The sequence below is a fragment of the Heptranchias perlo genome, chromosome 4 (assembly GCF_035084215.1).
Source record: "Heptranchias perlo isolate sHepPer1 chromosome 4, sHepPer1.hap1, whole genome shotgun sequence".
NCBI classification, from domain to species: Eukaryota; Metazoa; Chordata; class Chondrichthyes; order Hexanchiformes; family Hexanchidae; genus Heptranchias; species Heptranchias perlo.
The window spans coordinates 47,193,066-47,211,643 of NC_090328.1; the positions used below are offsets into that span (position 1 = coordinate 47,193,066).

Genomic DNA, 18,578 nt, shown 5'->3' on the forward strand with positions numbered 1-18,578 from the left:
GACCTGACCAGCATTCCTTCATGGGACCGCTGGAGGCTGCGGACTTGTTTTTTTAATTATATTTATTTGGAGCATTGAGGAGCAGGAATGCTCCTCCTGGCTCGACAACAGTAGTGCGGGCTGCTGCCAGCCCAGGCTCACCCACCCTGCAGCTCAACTCCCTCCAACTCCAGGACCTAACTGCGGGTTGGCTTGGGTTTGGAGCCGACCAATTTTCCCAAGGCAGTGACCTGTGAGCTGCATCGGGATGCCTGATTTCCACTCGCAGTCAGCTGGATTTTGCAGATGAGGCCTGAGGCCCAATTTCCAGCCAGCCTTTGGCTGATGTGATGCCTATTTTGTGCTGGTTTCTGGTACCAATCCAATTTCTCGGCCTTTTTTCTTTGGAATCGGATCCCATCGGATCTCAACGAGAGTCGTGCTTGTCCCACGGCTCCCACTGTGACGTTGTGCATTCCCAGGCACATCAATCTACCTTTTTGAATGAGTTAACAATAGCGTGCGATAGGTGACTGTTTCTTGTTGCAGGTAAGACATTGTGTCTCTCCAAACAATATATCTGTCCCCACTTAGTCAGCATATCACCAGCAATAATTTTTCCTCCAGTACCCCCAAGTCCTGCTCCTGCATTCCCAAGATTCCATCCTTATCCCTTGTTATTCCTCATCTACATGCCACCTCTTGGTGAATTATTCATGAGCATTGGACCAACTCAGAGAAACTCATGAATTCACCTGTCACCCATCAGGGGGACTCTGGAGCGTAGTTGCAGTGTTGCAGAGAATGGGCCTGAAATTCCTCAGATCGTGGTCTACGGTTGTGCTGGGATCCTGCCCATCATGCCCTCCGGCGCTGACCCCACTTATTGTCAAGGAGCAGGTGGGCACAAATGTCACTACAGGCGCATCTCCGGCATCTGCCTTCACCAAGCAGCTGGAAAATCCGTTCTCTTGTGCCCTGAGAGAGTGAGTTGTCCAGCCCCTCCCCCCAAGGACAAAAAGAAGGGTCTTTTCAACGGAGTGTAATGAAATACTTTCAAATTTGGACTAATCATGGAGCAAACTAAGAGCGAGAATTGAGATTAGGGCTGAGATTGTGGCCTAGATTTTCCTGTGCATCAGGAATCCCATTGGAACTGCAGCAGTTGTGTTTTGTGCCCTTCCGTGGCTTCCATCTCTCCCCCTGGTGGATATTCCAGGGTCACAATCATTTGCACATTTTGTTGAGGGTGCCTGGCTTCATTTCTATTGGCCAGAGAGCCAACCTCTGAGGGGTGAAGGAATATTGCTGCAGACTGTGGACACTTGCAGCAATGGAACCTGCCCCTGGGACAGAAATGGAGTGGACAAGGAATTCTGAAGGATTATAATTGGTGCATTGGCCAAGTGCCGTTGATTGTCCTCTGATCAATTGCAGTCACCTTGCTGACCATTTAAAATTTAAATTCCCCTCCCCACCTCCTTAATGACTCTGGACACCGGGAGACGACAGCGTTCCTGACCCCCAACGCTGCTACAATGTTAATGAAGTATAATACATCAAATTACAGACTTGCTTCATTGACAGGTTTATCTCTGGAATATATCTTGTCCTTTAACCTTTATTATGTGAAAAAGAAACTAATTCAGAAAAGCAGAAGTATCCTACTTCATACTCCTAGTTTCAAAGCTCCCCTCCAGGAGGAGGAAGTTGGAAAATTACCATTAAGTGTAAGCAGCACTTACTTGAGTTCTTTTTCAGTAATAATTTTCACTGCTGTCAGAATATGTTTCAGTTGATGTTTGTCACAAATTGAAACAATGTCTTTTATTTTTAAAGGGTAAAGATCTTTTTGACCTGCTTGCAGAAACACTGCCAACAGAAGCACCAGACAATTCAGCTCCACAATACACCGGTCCTGCGGTGAAGGTAAAAATGAAATTTGTCTCCTGAACCTTTCAGTCTTTGAATAAGATTTCTGTTACTGCATCATATGTTGGTCAGTTTCTTGTTGGAGCTAATATAAATCTGTACATATAAAATCGATCTGTTGGTGACGCTGTCCTGCCCCCAGTCCATTGTCATCATTGTGTAACGGTAACAGTAATGGGATCTCTTCCTATTCTTACCTCCTCCAGTGATGGAGCAGTTACCTATTTTTAAAACATCATTAGAATGCCTATTATTCTTCCTTGCTCAAGACTTGGCAAAGTAACTTCCCTGTGCCTCTTACAACAACAGCATCTTGCACTTATATCGGGTCAAAAAATGTCCGAAGGTGCTCCACAGAGGTTTTTGTCTGCCGTTGTTTGTTTTTCTCAGTAAACCCACTAACAGTACGCCTAGTGCTTTAAGGCACAAACTTAAAGGCGATAACCACTGACAACAGAGGAAGTGATGAAGGATTCCTCTCTGACGGCTCAGTAGGTGTTGGGGGGTTGAAGGCTAACGGGTGGTAGCATGTTCCGCAGGGACCAAGGACAGTTCAAATCCAATTCTCCTGCCTCCTTCCCCCAAACATACCAGCTGACTCTGGCACCACTCCCATGACCCTTCCAATGCTCAAAACCCCCAGACCTGCCATTTTAGTGCTCTCAGACCCTAGGACTGCTCTGAATACCCCCAGGCTCCAGGATGGTGCACTCCAATGCTTTCTGATCCCTGGATCCCTTTCCACAGTGCTCCTAGACCCACTCCTCATCAGTGTTTTCTGACTCCAGCAACTCCTCCTAAAAGTACTAATTGACTGTGAGATCTCCATCCCAGTACTTTCAGACTCTAGGTTCCCTTCCCATTAGTCTCAGATCCCAGAACCAATGAGCAGTCATTAGCCTTGGTGAATGTTTTGCAGCAGCTTGTTTTGCCTAGGGAATTCTCCTCTTTAGATAATGAATTGCATGGCTCAAAATGAGTATCTTTGAGTCTGTGCTGCTGGTGAGGAGCCTCACACACTCTCAGTGCACGTCAGAAATGTACTGTCTGCAATTTTTAAATGAACCAATTCTTGTGGCAGGTTCTTGTGACTCAGGTAAATGACTGAGTGTACCTTCCCATGTCCATGTTCCTGGCTCAATACCGCACCAATGCCTCTGTCTGATGCATCATTCTGGTTCGTGCAAGCTTGGTTTAAATGGCAGAGGACTTCCCACGGAGCATCCTCCAGGTCCTACTCATTGCCATTTCCATCAACTGCTTTAGGTTTTTACAGGCACCTTTTTCAGTACCTTGAATAATTTCCTAAATGTTGACTTGATTCACTTAATTATTTTACTGAAGCACGGTATTTAGATATTGAACCTTAATATTTATGTTTATAAAATTTTAGTTTTGAATAACTTTACTTCTCATATTTTCAGGAATCAGATGCTTCTAAGAAGAAGGCTGAACGAGTAGGAGAAACTGAAGAATCCATACCACCTGCTTACAGATTTACAGAGCAACCAGATCCTAAGGTTCAGTCCAACAATCACTTTGAGCCAAGTCAATAATTGTTTCAATCAATTTAGATTTTAAAAATATGTCTATATACAGAACATCTAGAGAAATTTCTTCACTTGTCTAATGTAAAAAAAAACACTTAGATAATTTTGCTGCAATAGTTGAAATGATCCTGATATCACAAGTATTAGGGAATCTGACAGAGAATTACAAAATAGAAATTGCTGAAGATTTACATTGATGTCACACTTCAATGCGCTCTGCGATGCTGAAGTATTTTGTCATATTTATGTAATTGATTTACTAGCTGCTTTCAATTCTAAATATTGCTGATGCCCCATGAAGAGTCTGATTAAGTTTGTTTCTTGCAACAGGATAAAGGTAAAATGGCCTCTTCCTCCACTGGTCCAGGAACAAAACCAAAGGTAACAGAGAAGGTAAAACTCAAATTATGTTTTTTTCCTGAAGGTGCATTTGTTTCCCTCGAATAAAACTCTTCAAGACTCCATTCCATAAGTCAATGACATTTATGGCCGTATTATATTAAGGGCAGTGATGGAAGATTGTTAAAAAACAATCACCTCACTGAGTGCCAGTGTTAGGATCGGCAGTGATACTCCAATTATTGCTCAAGGTTCGAGATCCCACACTCACACATTCTCAGTTTTGAAAGAAACAAAAATGGTGAGTGTGTGGGGCCTCCTTCTTAGTGTTGGGCAAGAGGACAAGAGAAGCAGGAAAGTACTTGGAACATAAGAAATGTCAGGGATGAGAAAAGGAAATTTGGCTCAACGAAAACACATCCCATCACTTCTCCCACCCCCCAGAGCATTTTCTTTGCATTTCTTTAACTATCAGAATGAAAACAGATTTGAAAATCTTAGAGGGTTGATGCAGTTTTTGTCAAGTATCAATTTCCAGATCTTGTAAGTTTAATGGTTAAACTCAGTTCCATTTCGAGACAATGTCATCTCATTATTTCTCGTTCATACAGATGTACTAAGGTACTGACTATTATTCTTAGTATATATTTGCACATTGGTTCTCACTGTTCTTAACTGTGATTTCCAAAGTCAGCGGCACTGTTTAATAGAAAGACAAAAGTCCAGGCCTAACTGAACCCATCAGAAGCACAGAACTGAGAGATTATCCACCACTCTCTCTGGCATGTCCCAGAAGTGGCATTGACTGAATTCACCTCCCCTTTCCATTGTGTAACATGACATGTAGGAACCTAAAGGGAGGGAAGGAGAAATTGTGGAGTTAAAGGCAATTACTGCTAATGACGTTGTTTCTTAATTTGTGCTGCAATATTGAGAATTTGAGGACTTTGTATCTGTGCTCTTGAAATGTCTTTGAGATGGTTTAACGACATTTATCGTATTGTTATCGCAGAGTATGACAGAAGATGACGTCCTTACATCTCTGTCAGCAGACTTTGTTCACAGCTCTCCAGCTCCAATTTCAAAGTCCTCAGCTACAACATCACACTCTGCAGCACTGCCCTCTGTGCAGAAGCAGGTATGGCTCCTATCTTAAACTATTAGAGACTGATGGTGGAGTAGGTTGGCAATTCTTGGTTCACTTCCTGTTTCTGGTTTTGCAATCTAATTGGTCACAGATGACCAATAATAGCAAATGGTTTACAGAGACCAATAAGGAAACAGAAAGGGTAGATTTTGATTTTGTGCAATAGTATAAAGCAGGTAGTAGCGAATCGGCAGCCCTGATTTTTTACTTCCATTAACTTCAGTATAAATAAAAAATGGGAAAAATGTAAAATGGGCTGCCGATTTGCTATCATCCATTTTAAACTATTGCACAAAGTCAGAATCTACCCAAAGACTCTACCATGCTACCCTCATTCGTTTATTTATAAAGTTGTAAAAAATTCTTTAGTAGAATCAACAAAATATATTTTGAAAATTTCACTTATTTTCCGAGGATTTGTTGCACTCCAATCAGGACACACATTCCCTCAGGTTGCTTCCACCCCATTTTCTGCACTTGGACATCTCAGAAGCCAAAAAGGAATTGGGAACGGCCTCTTCCTAGTTTCATACCAGCAGCACTCTCAGTTCATCACCGAGAGGTGCACAGCAGAGAGCAATTGATGACACGCTTTCTGTTCCTCTCACTTTGCTTGGTGGATGTCCACACATAAGGCTTCAGTCAACAATTCAACGGACTAAACGATCAAAATGTGTCTCCACGCAATGGCTGTATGAGCTGGTGCTCCAGTATTCAGTGCTTTTATGTTGCCTGGAAATTGGATTTGATTCCTCCTAAAAGACTGAACTAACTCATGTCTGTTGATAGTGGTTTGCTCATTGCGTTAATTACAATTTGTTAAGGTAAATATCTACAGGCTACAATTCCGGCAGTTATACTGGCACATTCCAGTGCTGACCCTGACAGAATTTACTGGGTCAGTGAGAGGGCACTGCACTAACATGGTGCTGGCAAACACCTGCACCAGTACAGGTGGATACTAGGCACCCACCTCCAGCATGCTGCTGGAACTTCTGGCGCCCACGAGCTCCCTGTATATGGGGATCAATAATAAACTATAAGGAAAAAATTGCCGCATCTTTGGGCATTCAGTCCCCTTATCTACCCCAGAGTGTTGTGTCTCCACGGTGCCCAATTCTGCCCTTCTGTAGGACAGAACCTCTCATGTGACTCAGCGTATCAGCCTCCAGTCTTATAGCAGGTGAAGTGCCAACTCCCAGCTCAGACATCCCTTACCCCAGCTCTGCTCCATCTAACATAACTGGCTTTTTTAGGAATGGCCAAAGGCTCCAATGCGTACAAGGCCAAGAGGGATCTCCCTCCGAGGTCAGGAGCCAGGTGTCCAAATTCAAATAAAGAGTCTGTCTTAATGATGTTCTGATGGTTTAGATGTTACAAGGTTTCACTACTTTAGGTAGTCAGGTACCATGGCACCTCGTGTCTCAATGACACCAGACTGGATGTAACTGGTTTGTATTTCAAAAGACATCTAACACTCATCTGAATCACAAGTTGTCTGAAATGACTATTGTCTTGCCAGCATCAGAATGGGATAATGATGCTCCTACCCCAATACAAAATCTAGAAGTGTCTGAGTTGGAATGAGAATTTTAAAAGTCAAATTGTGGCTTTCGAACCCAACCAGAATATAATGAAGCCTTGCAAATGTAAGGTAATTCCTTCACCAGTGTCCCAAATGTATACCCTATCAAAATAAGAGGTTGGATTTGGTCTGTCAAAATGGAGAAGCCAATATCAAAATCTGATGCATTGGGAAAATTGTGGGATTTGCAGGTTTTTTGCAGGTCAGCAAAACATCTAAAAACAACGATTGAATGCATGAGAGTTAAAAAATGTTCTGACTTTATAAGCGTACTGTACTTTCACCAGAAAAATCACTGCTAATGACGTTGTTTCTTAATTTGTGCTTCGATATTGAGGATTTGAGGTCTTTGTATCTGTGCTCTTGAGATGGTTTAACTACATTTATCGTATTGTTATCGCAGAGTATGACAGAAGATGACGTCCTTACATCTCTATCAGCAGACTTTGTTCACAGCTCTCCAGCTCCAATTTCAAAGTCCTCAGCTACAACATCACACTCTGCAGCACTGCCCTCTGTGCAGAAGCAGGTATGGCTCCTATCTTCAACTATTAGAGACTGAAGGTGGAGTAGGTTGGCAATTCTTGGTTCACTTCCTGTTTCTGGTTTTGCAATCTAATTGGTCACAGATGACCAATAATAGCAAATGGTTTACAGAGACCAATAAGGAAACAGAAAGTGTAGATTTTGACTTTGTGCAATAGTATAAAGCAGGTAGTGGCGAATCAGCAGCCTGTTTTACATCGCTCCTGATTTTTTACTTCCATTGACTTCAATTTAAACAAAAATTGGGAAAGATGTAAAATGGGCTGCCGATTTACCATTATCCGTTTCACATTATTGCACAAAGTCAAAATCAACCCAAAGACTCTCCAGTGGTACCCTCATTCATTTGTTTCTAAAGATGCAAAGAAATTCTTTCGTAGAATCAACAAAATATCTTTTGTAAATTGCACTTATTTTCCAAGGATTTGTTACACTCCAATCAAGGCACACATTCCCTCAGGCTGCTTCCACCCCATTTTCTCCACTTTGACGTCTCTGAGGCCGAAAAGGAATTGGGAATGGCCTGCTGCTCGACTCAGACCAGCAGCACTCTCAGTTCATCACTGAGAGGTGCACAGCAGAGAGCAATTGATGACACGCTTTCTGTTCCTCTCATTTTGCTTGGTGGATATCCACACATTTCTTCTTATTCATTCGTGGTATGTGGGCATCGCTGGCAGGGCCATCATTTATTGCCCGTCCCTAGTTGCCCTTGGGAACGTGGTGGTGATCTGCCCTCTTGAACTGCTGCAGTCTGTGTGGTGAAGGTACTCTCACAGTGCTATTAGGTAGGGATTTTGACCCAGCGACGATGTAGGAATGGCGATATATTTCCAAGTCAGGATGGTGTGTGACTTGGAGAGGAACCTGCAAGCGGTGGTGTTCCCATGCGCCTACTGTCCTTGTCAGACATAAGGCTTAAGTCAATTATTGAATGGCATAAGCAATCAAAAAGAGTCTGCAAATCTCTCCACGCAATGGCTCTATGAGCTGGTGCTCCAGTATTCAGTCCTTCCATGTTGCCTGGAAATTGGATTTGATTCCTCCTAAAAGATTAAACTAACTGATATCTGTTGATAGTGGTTTGCTCATTGTGTTAATTACAATTTGTGAGGATAAATATCTACAGGCTGCAATTCCAGCAGTTACACTGGGATTGTGCCCATGGATACATTCCAGTGCTGATCCTGACTGAGTTTACTGGGTCCCTGAGAGCACTGCACTAACATGGTGCTGGCGAAGACCTGCACCAGTACAGGTGGATACTAGGCACCCACCTCCAGCATGCTGCTGGAACTTATGGCTCCCACGAGCTCCCTGTAAATGGGAATCAATAATAAACTTTAAGGAAAAAATTGCCTCGCCTTTGAGGATTCAGTCCTCTTATCTACCAGGAGTGTTCTGTCCCCGCGGTCCCAATTCTGTCCTTCTGCAGGCCAGAACCTCTTATGTTACTCAATGATTCAGCCTCTAGTCTTAAGACAGGTCCTTTATATGCCGGTGAAATGCCAACTCCCAGCACAGACATCCCTTGCCCCAGCCCTGCTTCATCCAACATAGCTGGCCAGAGGCTCCATCGCTTACATGGCCAAGAGGGACTTCCCATGCGAGGTTAGGAGCCAGGTATCCAAATTCGTATAAAGAATCTGTCTTAATGCTGTTCTTGTGGTTTAGATATTACAAGGTTTCATTACTTTTGGTAGTCAGGTACAGTGGCACCTCGGGGCTCAATGACACCAGACTGGATGTAACTGGTTTGTATTTCAGAAGACATCTAACAATCATCTGAATCACAAGTTGTGTGAAATGACTATTGTCTTGCCAACATCAGAATGGGATAATGATGCTCCTCCCCCAATACAAAGTAAAATAAGTGAAGAATAGATTCACAGCTCTTCACTTGGATTTACTGAAGCCATTTCTGAAGTTAGGGCCTGAAGTGAAGTGTTGAGGCAATGGGTGGGTTGGGAACAAGATTGAAACTAGAAGTGTCTGAGTTGGGATGTGAATTTTAAAAGTCATATTGTGGCTTTCGGCCCAACCAGAATATAATGAAGCCTTGCAAATGTAAGGTAATTCCTTCATCAGTGTCACAAATGTATACCCTATCAAAATAAGAGGTTGGATTTGGTCTGTCCAAATCTGATGCAGAGGAAAAATTGTGGGATTTGCAGGTTTTTTAAAAAATCAGTTCAGCAAAACATCTAAAAACAACTATTTGAAGAGTTGAGAGAGTTGAAAAATATTCTGACTTTATAAGTGTACTGTACTTTCATTAGAAATATCCAAAGCTATGCACTTGTGGAATTCTGAACGGTCCAGTTTAACAGTAATACTGAAGTGTAAATACAATCAAAGCAATTAGTAACTTTCATAGATCGTGTTGTAAATCACATTGGTTTACGGACTGCAATAAATCCCCTTCCCTTCAGATCAGTTAGCTGGTCGACATGTTATCCATTCAAAAGAGTTGTTTAGGGATTTTGCTTGAGTGCTGAATCTCTAATCTCATTTAAGATTGCAACTGATTTAATATCACATTGATGGTCTTAAAATTGGTGTTTGAAATGGTTTTGGAAACCTGGTGTAGTCAAATATGAACAGGTGAAACTGAAATTACAATTGAAATGTTTTTTTTTCTTGCAAAGGCGCCTGTGAAAGCTTCAACGGCTGCCTCAGTTTCTGCAAGTCAGAGTGTTGCTCAGGTAAGTGACAGAATAAGTATAAAATGTGAAATGTAGGGATTTCTGTTCACAGCAGAAACAGGCTAGTGGGGTATGGCCTCAGTTATGGAGACAGCGTTAAAACATAAATTGATGCAACAACTCTACATTGTATTTGTAATGGACATTTTGGGGGAGAAATTGGTCTCGTTGGCCTCTTTTTTGGGCGAAAAATTAGCATAAGGGGAACCAATTTCCGGGAACGATCCCTCACCACCAATCTTCCCTAGAAGCGGCTGTCAAATTGGAAGCTAGCAACTTAAATGTGTCCGGGGTGCTGTATGGAACAGGCGTTAGGCCCCTTGAATATTCTAATCAGGATCCCAACACCTATTTTGGGACCCCATTCCCAAATGCAGCATAAACTGGGTGCACCATGAGCCACGCATGCTCCACTCAATTCTTCCAGGACTGCAGCGACCTGACCAGCATTCCGTCATGGGACCACTGGAGGCTGCCAGCTTTTCTTTTACTTATATTTATTTGGAGCGTTGAGGAGCAGGAGTGCTCCTCCTGGCTCCATAACAGTAGTGCGGGCTGCTGCTGGCCTGGGCTCACCCACCCTGCAGCTCAACTCCCTCAAACTCCCAGGACCTAACTGCGGGTTGGCTTGGGTTTGGAGCCAACCAATTTCCCTGAGGCCCTGACCTCTGAGCTGCATTGGGATGCCTGATTTGCATCCACTGCCAACTGGATTTTGCAGATAAGGCACAAGGTCCAATTTCCAGCAAGCCTTTGGCTGATGTGATGCCCATTTCATGCTGGTTTCTGGTGCCAGTCCAATTCCTTGGCCTTTTTTCTTTGGAATCAGATCATTGTATCATAGGAGGTACAGCACAGGAGGAGGCCATTCGGCCCATCGTGCCTATGCTGGCTCCTTGTAAGAGCTATCCAATTAGTCCCATTCCTACACTCTTTCCCAAAGTCCTACGATTTTTTTCACTGCTTCCACCACCCTTTCAGGCAGTGCATTCCAGATCACTACAACTCGCTGCATAAAGAAATGTTTCCTCATGTCGCCTCTGTCTCTTTTGTCGATCACCTTAAACCTGTGTCCTCTGGTTACCGACCCTTCTGCCACTGGAAACAGTTTCTCCTTATTTACTCTATCTACCGTTCATGATCTTGAACACCTCTATCAAATCTCCCCATAACCTTCTCTCTTCTAAGGAGAACAACCCCAGCTCCTCCAGTCTCTCCACATAACTGAAGTCCCTCATCCCTGGTACCATTCTAGTAAATCTCTTCTCACCAAAAATAGATACAGGAGTAGGCCATAGGGCCCCTCGAGCCAGTTGTGCCATTCAATAAGATCATGGCTGAACTTTCCTTCAACTGTACTTTCCTGCCCTATCCCCATATCCCTCGATTCCCTTAGTGTCCAAAAATCTATCAAACTCAGTCTTGAATATACTCAACGACTGAGAATCCACAGCCCTCTGGAGTAGAGAATTCCAAAGATTCACAACCCTCTGAGTGAAGAAATTTTTCCACATCTCGGTCCTAAATGTCCGACCCCATATCTTCAGACTATGATCCCTAGTTCTAGACTCTCATCATATCCCTTATAAAACACAAAAAAATTGAGAGTCCTGCTTGTCCCACATCTCCCACTGTTACTTTGTGTATTTCTAGCCACAACAATCTAACTTTTTAAATGAATTAACAATAGCGTGAGATCGGTGATTGTTTCTTGTTACAGGTAAGATATTGTGTCTCTCCATACAATATATCTTCTCCCCACTTAGTCAGCATATCACCAGCAATGATTTCTCCTCCAGCACCCCCAAGTCCGGCTCCTGCAATTCCAAGATTCCATCCTTGTCCCTTGTTATTCCTCATCTACATGCCACCTCTTGGTGAAACTATCCATGAACATTGGACCATCTCACAGAAGCTGATGAATTCACCTGTTGTTGCCCTCCGGCGCTGACCCCACTTATTTTCATGGGACAGGCACAAGTGTCACTACAGACGCATCTCTGGCACCTGCCTACATCAAGCAGCTGAAAAATCAGTACCCTGGTGCCCTTAGAGAGTGGGTTGTCCAGCTCCTCTCCCCAAGGACAGAAAGAAGGGACTGTTCAATGGAGTGTAATGAAATACTTTCAAATTTGGACTAGTCATGGGGCAAACTGATATCCAACAGCATTACCATCGCCAACATCTACATCCTGGGGGTCACCATTGACCAGAAACTTAACTGGACCAGCCTCATAAATACTGTGGCTACAAGAGCAGGTCAGAGGCTGGGTATTCTGTGGCGAGTGACTCAACTCCTGACTCCCCAAAGCCTTTCCACCATCTGCAAGGCACAAGTCAGGAGTGTGATGGAATACCCTCCACTTGCCTGGATGAATGCAGATCCAACAACACTCAAGAAGCTTGACACCATTCAGGACAGAGCAGCCTGCTTGATTGGCACCCCACCTTAAACATTCACTCCCTCCACCACTGCCACACCGTGGCTGCAGTGTGTACCATCTACAAGATGTACTGCAGCAACTCACCAAGGCTTCTTCGACAGCACCTCCCAAACCCGCAACATCTACCACCTAGAAGGACAAGGGCAGCAGGCGCATGGGAACACCACCACCTGCACCTTCCCCTACAATTCACAAGCCACCCTGACTTGGAAATATATTGCCGTTCCTTCATCATCGCTGGGTCAAAATCCTGGAACTCCCTTCCTAATAGCACTGTGGGAGAACCTTCACCACACGGACTGCAGCGATTCAAGAAGGTGGCTCACCCCACCTTCTCAAGGGCAATTAGGGATGGATAATAAATGTTGGCCTTGCCAGCGACGCCCATATCCAATGAACAAAAAAAAGTTAATAGGAAGAATTGGGATTAGGGCTGAGATTGTGACCTAGATTTTCCTGTGCAGCAGGAATCCCATTGGAACTGCAGCAGTTGTGTTTTGTGCCCTTCCGTGGCTTCCATCTCTGCCCCTGGAGGATTTTTTGGGGTCACAATCATATGCACGTTTTTTGATGGCTTCTGTTAGGATTTCTCTTGGTTAGACAGCCCACCTCTGAGGGGTGGAGGAGTATCGCTGCTGCAGGCCTTGGACACTTGCAGCAATGGAGCCTGCCCCTGGGACAGTTATAGAAGTGGACAAGTAATTTTGAAAGATTAAAATTGGCGCATTGACCCAAGTGCCATTGATGGTCCTCTGATCGATTGCAGTCAGCTTGCAGACCACTTAAAATTTAAATTCCCTCCTCTGCCTTCTTAGTGACTCTGGACACTGGAAGACGACAGCGTTCCTGACCCCAAACGTTGCTACGGTGTTAATGAAGTAAAATACATCAAATATTGGGCTGGGTCTCGCCCTGAGCGGAAAACAAACTACGCCAGCCATTTGTTAGACTTGTCCTTGCCCATAGACTTTCCACGAGTTTTTGCGCTGGAAGTTACTCTAAGTTAGAGATCCATTCAGCGTGACGCCCTCTACAGGGCATCTTGGACCTGTGTGAACAGGGCAAGCAACTGTCTGTCTCCTTAATCAGTCAGATTGAAGAGTCGTTAATGAGCAGCACAGAGACTGAACCAGGCATTATAAGTTAGAACAGTGAATTCAATGTCAAATCAGGCACAGTAAGTGAAATAAAGAGAGGAAGGAAAGATTGAATTAGGAGACAGAAAGAAAAAGTAAGAATAAAAATTTTTACTGAATTTTTTTAAAATGGCTAACTATAATTAAAAAGCTGAAGGAATGAAGACTCCACACTTATTAAAGTTAATTTTCAGTGCCAGAGAGGTTGTTTGTCAATAATTAAGACTAACATGCCGTTAAAAGGGTACATGCACTGCAACGGACAAACCCTAACTTTATTTGGCGAGATTAGTCCATATCTGCGAGGTCAGTGCAGGAACTTCACGCTGTTCAATTCATTTGAATGGGGAGCCAGTGTGAGATGCCTCTTTCGTGCAGCATTTGGAAGAGCATCGCATCTCAGCCAGCAACTTCAGGATTTCCGTGTTTAACTGCACATGTGCGATCGCCAGAAGTCACTGTTCGATTTACACATAAATAACAGTGAGTGCGATTAGCCTCACTGTTATTTTTACAGCGAAATCCAGCCCATTGTACTTGCTTCAGTAACAGGTTCACCTCTGTAATACTTCTCGTCCTGCAACTTTTATTGGGCAAGAAACAATCTCATTCAGAGAAGCAGATTTTGAATTCATCAATCAGTGATTGTAGAAACTAAAGTCATAATTATTCTACTTCATACTCCCAATGGAGGAGGAAGTTGGAAAATTACCCATTATATGTAAGCAGCAGTTACGTGGGTTCTTTGTCAGTAACATATTTCACTGTTGTCAGAATATGTTTCAGCTGATGTTTGTCAAAAGTTTTAAAAGATCATTTTATTTTTAAAGGGTAAAGATCCTTTTGACCTGCTTGCAGAAACTCTTCCATCAGAAGCACCAGACAATTCAGCTCCAAAATACACTGGTCCTGCGGTGAAGGTACAAATGAAATTTGTCTCCTGAACCTTTCAATCTTTGAATAAGATTTCTGTTACTGCATCATATGTTGGTCAGTTTCTTGGTAGAGCTAATAATATACATCTGTACATATAAAATCAGTCCGTTGATAATGCTGTCCTACCCCCAGTCTGTTAACATCATTGTGTTATGGTAACAGTAATGGGACCACCTGCTATTCTTACCTCCACCAGTGATGGCCCAGTTACCTAGTTTAAAAAGATTACAAGAATATCTGTTATTCTTCCCTTCACCAGAGGTGGCGGTGTAACTGCCTTGAGCCTCCTACAATAACAACAACTCGCATTTATATAGCACATTTAACATTGAAAAACCTCCCAAAGTGTTTCATAGAGGTGTAGTCAAAGAATGGACAACAAGCCATAGGGTGAGATATTAGAAGGAGTGACCAAATGCTTGATTGAAGACCTAGGTTTTTAGGAGAGTCTTAGAGGAACGGGAGTGAATTTGCCTTGCAGGTGCCCTGTGCAAAAGTTCAGTTTGGGGCCCTTACATTTTCCAGGACAAAGAGGGAACCACTTAGCATGTCAGCAAGCATGTCGCCCTGGAAGGGAAGTTAGGTGGTCAGCGACTTAATGGGAATCGGGTCAAGTCAGCAGGAAGTTAATCTCATGGACAAGATGAGCTAGGAGAGGGCATAAGAAGAGATAGGAGAGAAACTAGAGAGAGATGTGGTTTCAGGGTTAGGGCAGAGAGGAGCCTGGAGGTATCTTGATGGGCAGTGGGAAGTAGCAACAGAAACAGCTGAATGGATGCTCTAAATCTTAGTGACAAAGAAGTTCATGAGTCCATTGCATTTGTTGGAGGTGAAGGTGAAGGGGGAAGGGGTTTAAGGAATCAGTTGCTGGTGGAGAAAAGAAGCCACAGGTTATCTTTGCTTTCCTGGTTGATGCTGGATTAGTGGGCGGTTTTCACAAAAGAGAGTGGGGCCTGATTACACTCAATGAAGTAGATTTTGACAGTGGCTTCAATGGAAAAAAAATCAGGAGAAATGCAAAACAAGCTGCCTGTTTGCTGTCACCTGTTTTACACTATTGAACAAAATCAAAATAACCCCCAGTCAGTCATTTGACCAGATCTGGTGATGGATGATTAAAACTGTTGTGCGTCAGATATATTCAAGTCTGCACCCCTTCCTTGGACTTGAGGGTGTGAAGATGGATGTCAGACCAGGGGAACGACTGGAATGGGAAAGAGTAAATGTTTTGTTGTAGAGAAGGGCATCAAAGGTATCAAATTCTAAGCTCTCTGTTGCATTGATAGAATGTTGCTGCCCTTTAACCAAGATTTCATCGAGTCTCATTGATCTTCCAAGGCTATCCCCTTTCACATTCTCCAGGTATAACTCTATTCATAGCCACCTGTGCCAACTGGTATAGATTTTTACAGGCACCACAGCAGACAGGTTTTCAGTACAATTGAATAATTACCTAAATGTTGATTTCATTTAGTTAGCTCTATGAATTATTTTATTGAAGCACAGTATATGGATAGTGAACCTTGATATTTATGTGATTGATTTACTGCACAATTTTATTTCTCATATATTCAGGAATCAGATGCTTCTAAGAAGAAGGCTGAACGAGTAGGAGAAACTGAAGAATCCATACCACCTGATTACAGATTTACAGAGCAACCAGATCCTAAGGTTCGGTCCAACAATCAACTTGAGCCAAGTCAATAACTGTGCTGATAATTTTTTACTTTCGAAATATGTCTGTGTATAGAACATCTAGGAAATAGTCTACAATGGTCTAATGCAAAAATAAACTTCTACAATTATAGTGCTACAGTAGAAATGATCCTGAAATCAGAGGTCATAAGGAACCTGACAGAGAATTACAAGAGAGGCATTACTGAATAGTTATTCTAAAACTAAAGTCAGTATACACCAATACCTTCAATTGATTAATCCTGTTATATAACTAAATGCCTTTGCTGTTCAACTTATTGATCACATGCGGATCACACTGATATTGTGCATTAATGCTCCCTAGGATGCTGAATTATTTTGCCATATCTATGTTGCTGCTTTCAATTCTAAATAAATCTGATGCCTCTAAGAAGAATCTGATACGCTTTTTTTTTGCAACAGGATAAAGGTAAAACGGCCTCTTCCTCCACTGGTCCAGGAACAAAACCAAAGGTAACAGAGAAAATAAAGCTCAATTGATATTTTTTTTCTTGATGGAGAATTTGTTTCCCTGTAGTAAAACTCTTCACGACACCATTCCATAAGTCAGTGACATACATGCCCTTATTATATTAATGAAGCAATGGAAGTTTGTTAAAGGATACCACCTCACTCAGTTAGGATCAGCAGTGATACTCTAGTTATTGCCCAAGATTGGAGGACCCCACATTCACACATTTTAAAGTTTGGACAAAACAAAAATGGTGAGTGTGGCCTCATTCTTAGTGTTGGACAGGAAGACAAGAGAAACATGAAAGTACTTGGAACATAAGGAATATCAGCAATGAGAAAATGAAATTTGACCCATCAAAAACTTATTCCCATCACTTTTCCTACCCCAGAGCATTATCTTTGTGTGTGTATAACTATCAGAATGAAAAAGGATTTGAAAATCATAAAGGGTTGATACAGTTTTTGATATGTTTCAGTTACCAGAGTTTGTAAGCTTAATGTTTAAACTCAGTACCATTTGGAGAAAATGGAAGCTCACCATTTTTCTTTCCTTTAGATGTACTAAGGTATTAATCATTATTTTTAGTATATATTTGCACGTTGGTTCTCTCTGTTCTTAATTGTGATTTCCAATGTTAGCGGCACTGTTTTATGGAAGCGTAAAGTACAGACCTAACTGAACCATCAGAAGGAAGGAACTGTGAGAGATTGTCCACCACCCTCTCTTGTTCCAGTAGTTGGGTCAGAAGTGGCATTGACAGAGGTCACCTCCCCATCCTTTCTATTGAGTAACTTGACATTATTAGAACCTAAAGGGAGGGAAGGAGAAATTGTGGAGTTAAAGGCAATTACTGCTAATGAAATTGTTTCTTAATTTGCGCTTCAATATTGAGGGTTTGGGGCCTTTGTATCTGTGCCCTTGAAATGTTTAACTGCATTTATCGTATTGTTATCACAGAGTATGACAGAAGGTGACATCGTGGATTCTCTGTCAGCAGACTTTGTCCCCAGCTCTCTACCTCCAATTTCAAGTTGCTCAGCTGCAGTTTCTCATTCTGCAGCACTACCCTCTCTGCAGAAGCAGGTATGGTTCCTATCTTAAATGGTTAAAGACTGAAGGTGGAGTAGGTTGGAAACTCTTAGGGACACTGCCAGTTCTTGCTTTTGCAGTCTGATTGGTCGTGGCCAACCACATGACCAATAATAGCAAATGATTAACAGGGACCAATAAGGAAACAGAAAGGCTCTACGATGCCATCCTCATTCATTTATTTATAAATAATACATAGACTAGAATCATACAGCACACAAGTAGGCCATTCAGCCCATTGTGCCTGTGCCGGCTCTCTGAAAGAGCTACCAATTAGTCCCACTCCCCTGCTCTTTCCCTGTAGCCTTGTAAATTTTTCCTTTCAAAGTAGAGATCTAACTCCCTTTTGAAAGTTATTTTAAATCTGTGTCCTTTGGTTACCGACCCTCCTGTCAGTGGAAACAGTTTCCCCCTATCTATTCTATCAAAACCCCTCATAATATTGAACACCTTAATTAAATCTCCCCTTAACCATCTCTACTCTAAGGAAAACAATCCCAGTTTCTCCAGTCTCTCCAGATAACTGAAAGCCCCCATGCCTGGTACTATTCTAGTAAATCTCCTCTGCACCCTCTCCAAGGCGTTGATGTCCTTTCAAACGTGTGGTGCCCAGAATTGGACACAATACTCTAGCTGAGGCCTAACCAATGATTTATAAAGATCTAGCATAACTTCCTTGCTTTTGCACTGTATGCCTCTATTTATAAAGCCCAGGATCCCATATGCTCTTTTAACAGCTTTATCAACTTGTCCTGCCACCTTCAAAGATTTATGTATGTGAACTCTCAGGTCTCCCTATTCCTGCAACCCCTTTAAAATTGTACCATTTAGTTTATACTGCCTCTCGTAGTATTTCCTTCTAAATGCATCACTTCACCCTTCTCTGCATTAAATTTCATCTGCCATGTGTCTGCCCATTTCACCAGTCTGTGTATGTTCTCCTGAAGTCTGCTAGTCTTTTTAGTAGAATAACAAAATCTATTTTGTGAACTGTACTTTTTGGAATAGAAATTGGTCATC

The 18,578-nt window shown here is 42.6% G+C and overlaps 1 protein-coding gene across 10 annotated transcripts in view; it reads left to right on the plus strand.

The window, feature by feature from the left end:
- cast (calpastatin) overlaps positions 1–18,578 on the plus strand; it is a 199,675-nt gene that overhangs the window by 158,076 nt on the left and 23,021 nt on the right. For 8 of the 10 annotated variants that reach the window (XM_067982870.1, XM_067982868.1, XM_067982866.1 and 5 more), the window contains 10 exons: positions 1,819–1,908; positions 3,336–3,431; positions 3,792–3,854; positions 4,813–4,938; positions 6,936–7,061; positions 9,727–9,783; positions 14,194–14,283; positions 15,875–15,970; positions 16,418–16,468; positions 17,427–17,552. In XM_067982870.1, coding sequence (XP_067838971.1) covers positions 1,819–1,908; positions 3,336–3,431; positions 3,792–3,854; positions 4,813–4,938; positions 6,936–7,061; positions 9,727–9,783; positions 14,194–14,283; positions 15,875–15,970; positions 16,418–16,468; positions 17,427–17,552 — 921 coding nt within the window. The remainder of the gene's footprint in view (positions 1–1,818; positions 1,909–3,335; positions 3,432–3,791; positions 3,855–4,812; positions 4,939–6,935; positions 7,062–9,726; positions 9,784–14,193; positions 14,284–15,874; positions 15,971–16,417; positions 16,469–17,426; positions 17,553–18,578) is intronic. The other 2 variants (XM_067982872.1, XM_067982876.1) reach the window with 2 other exon arrangements.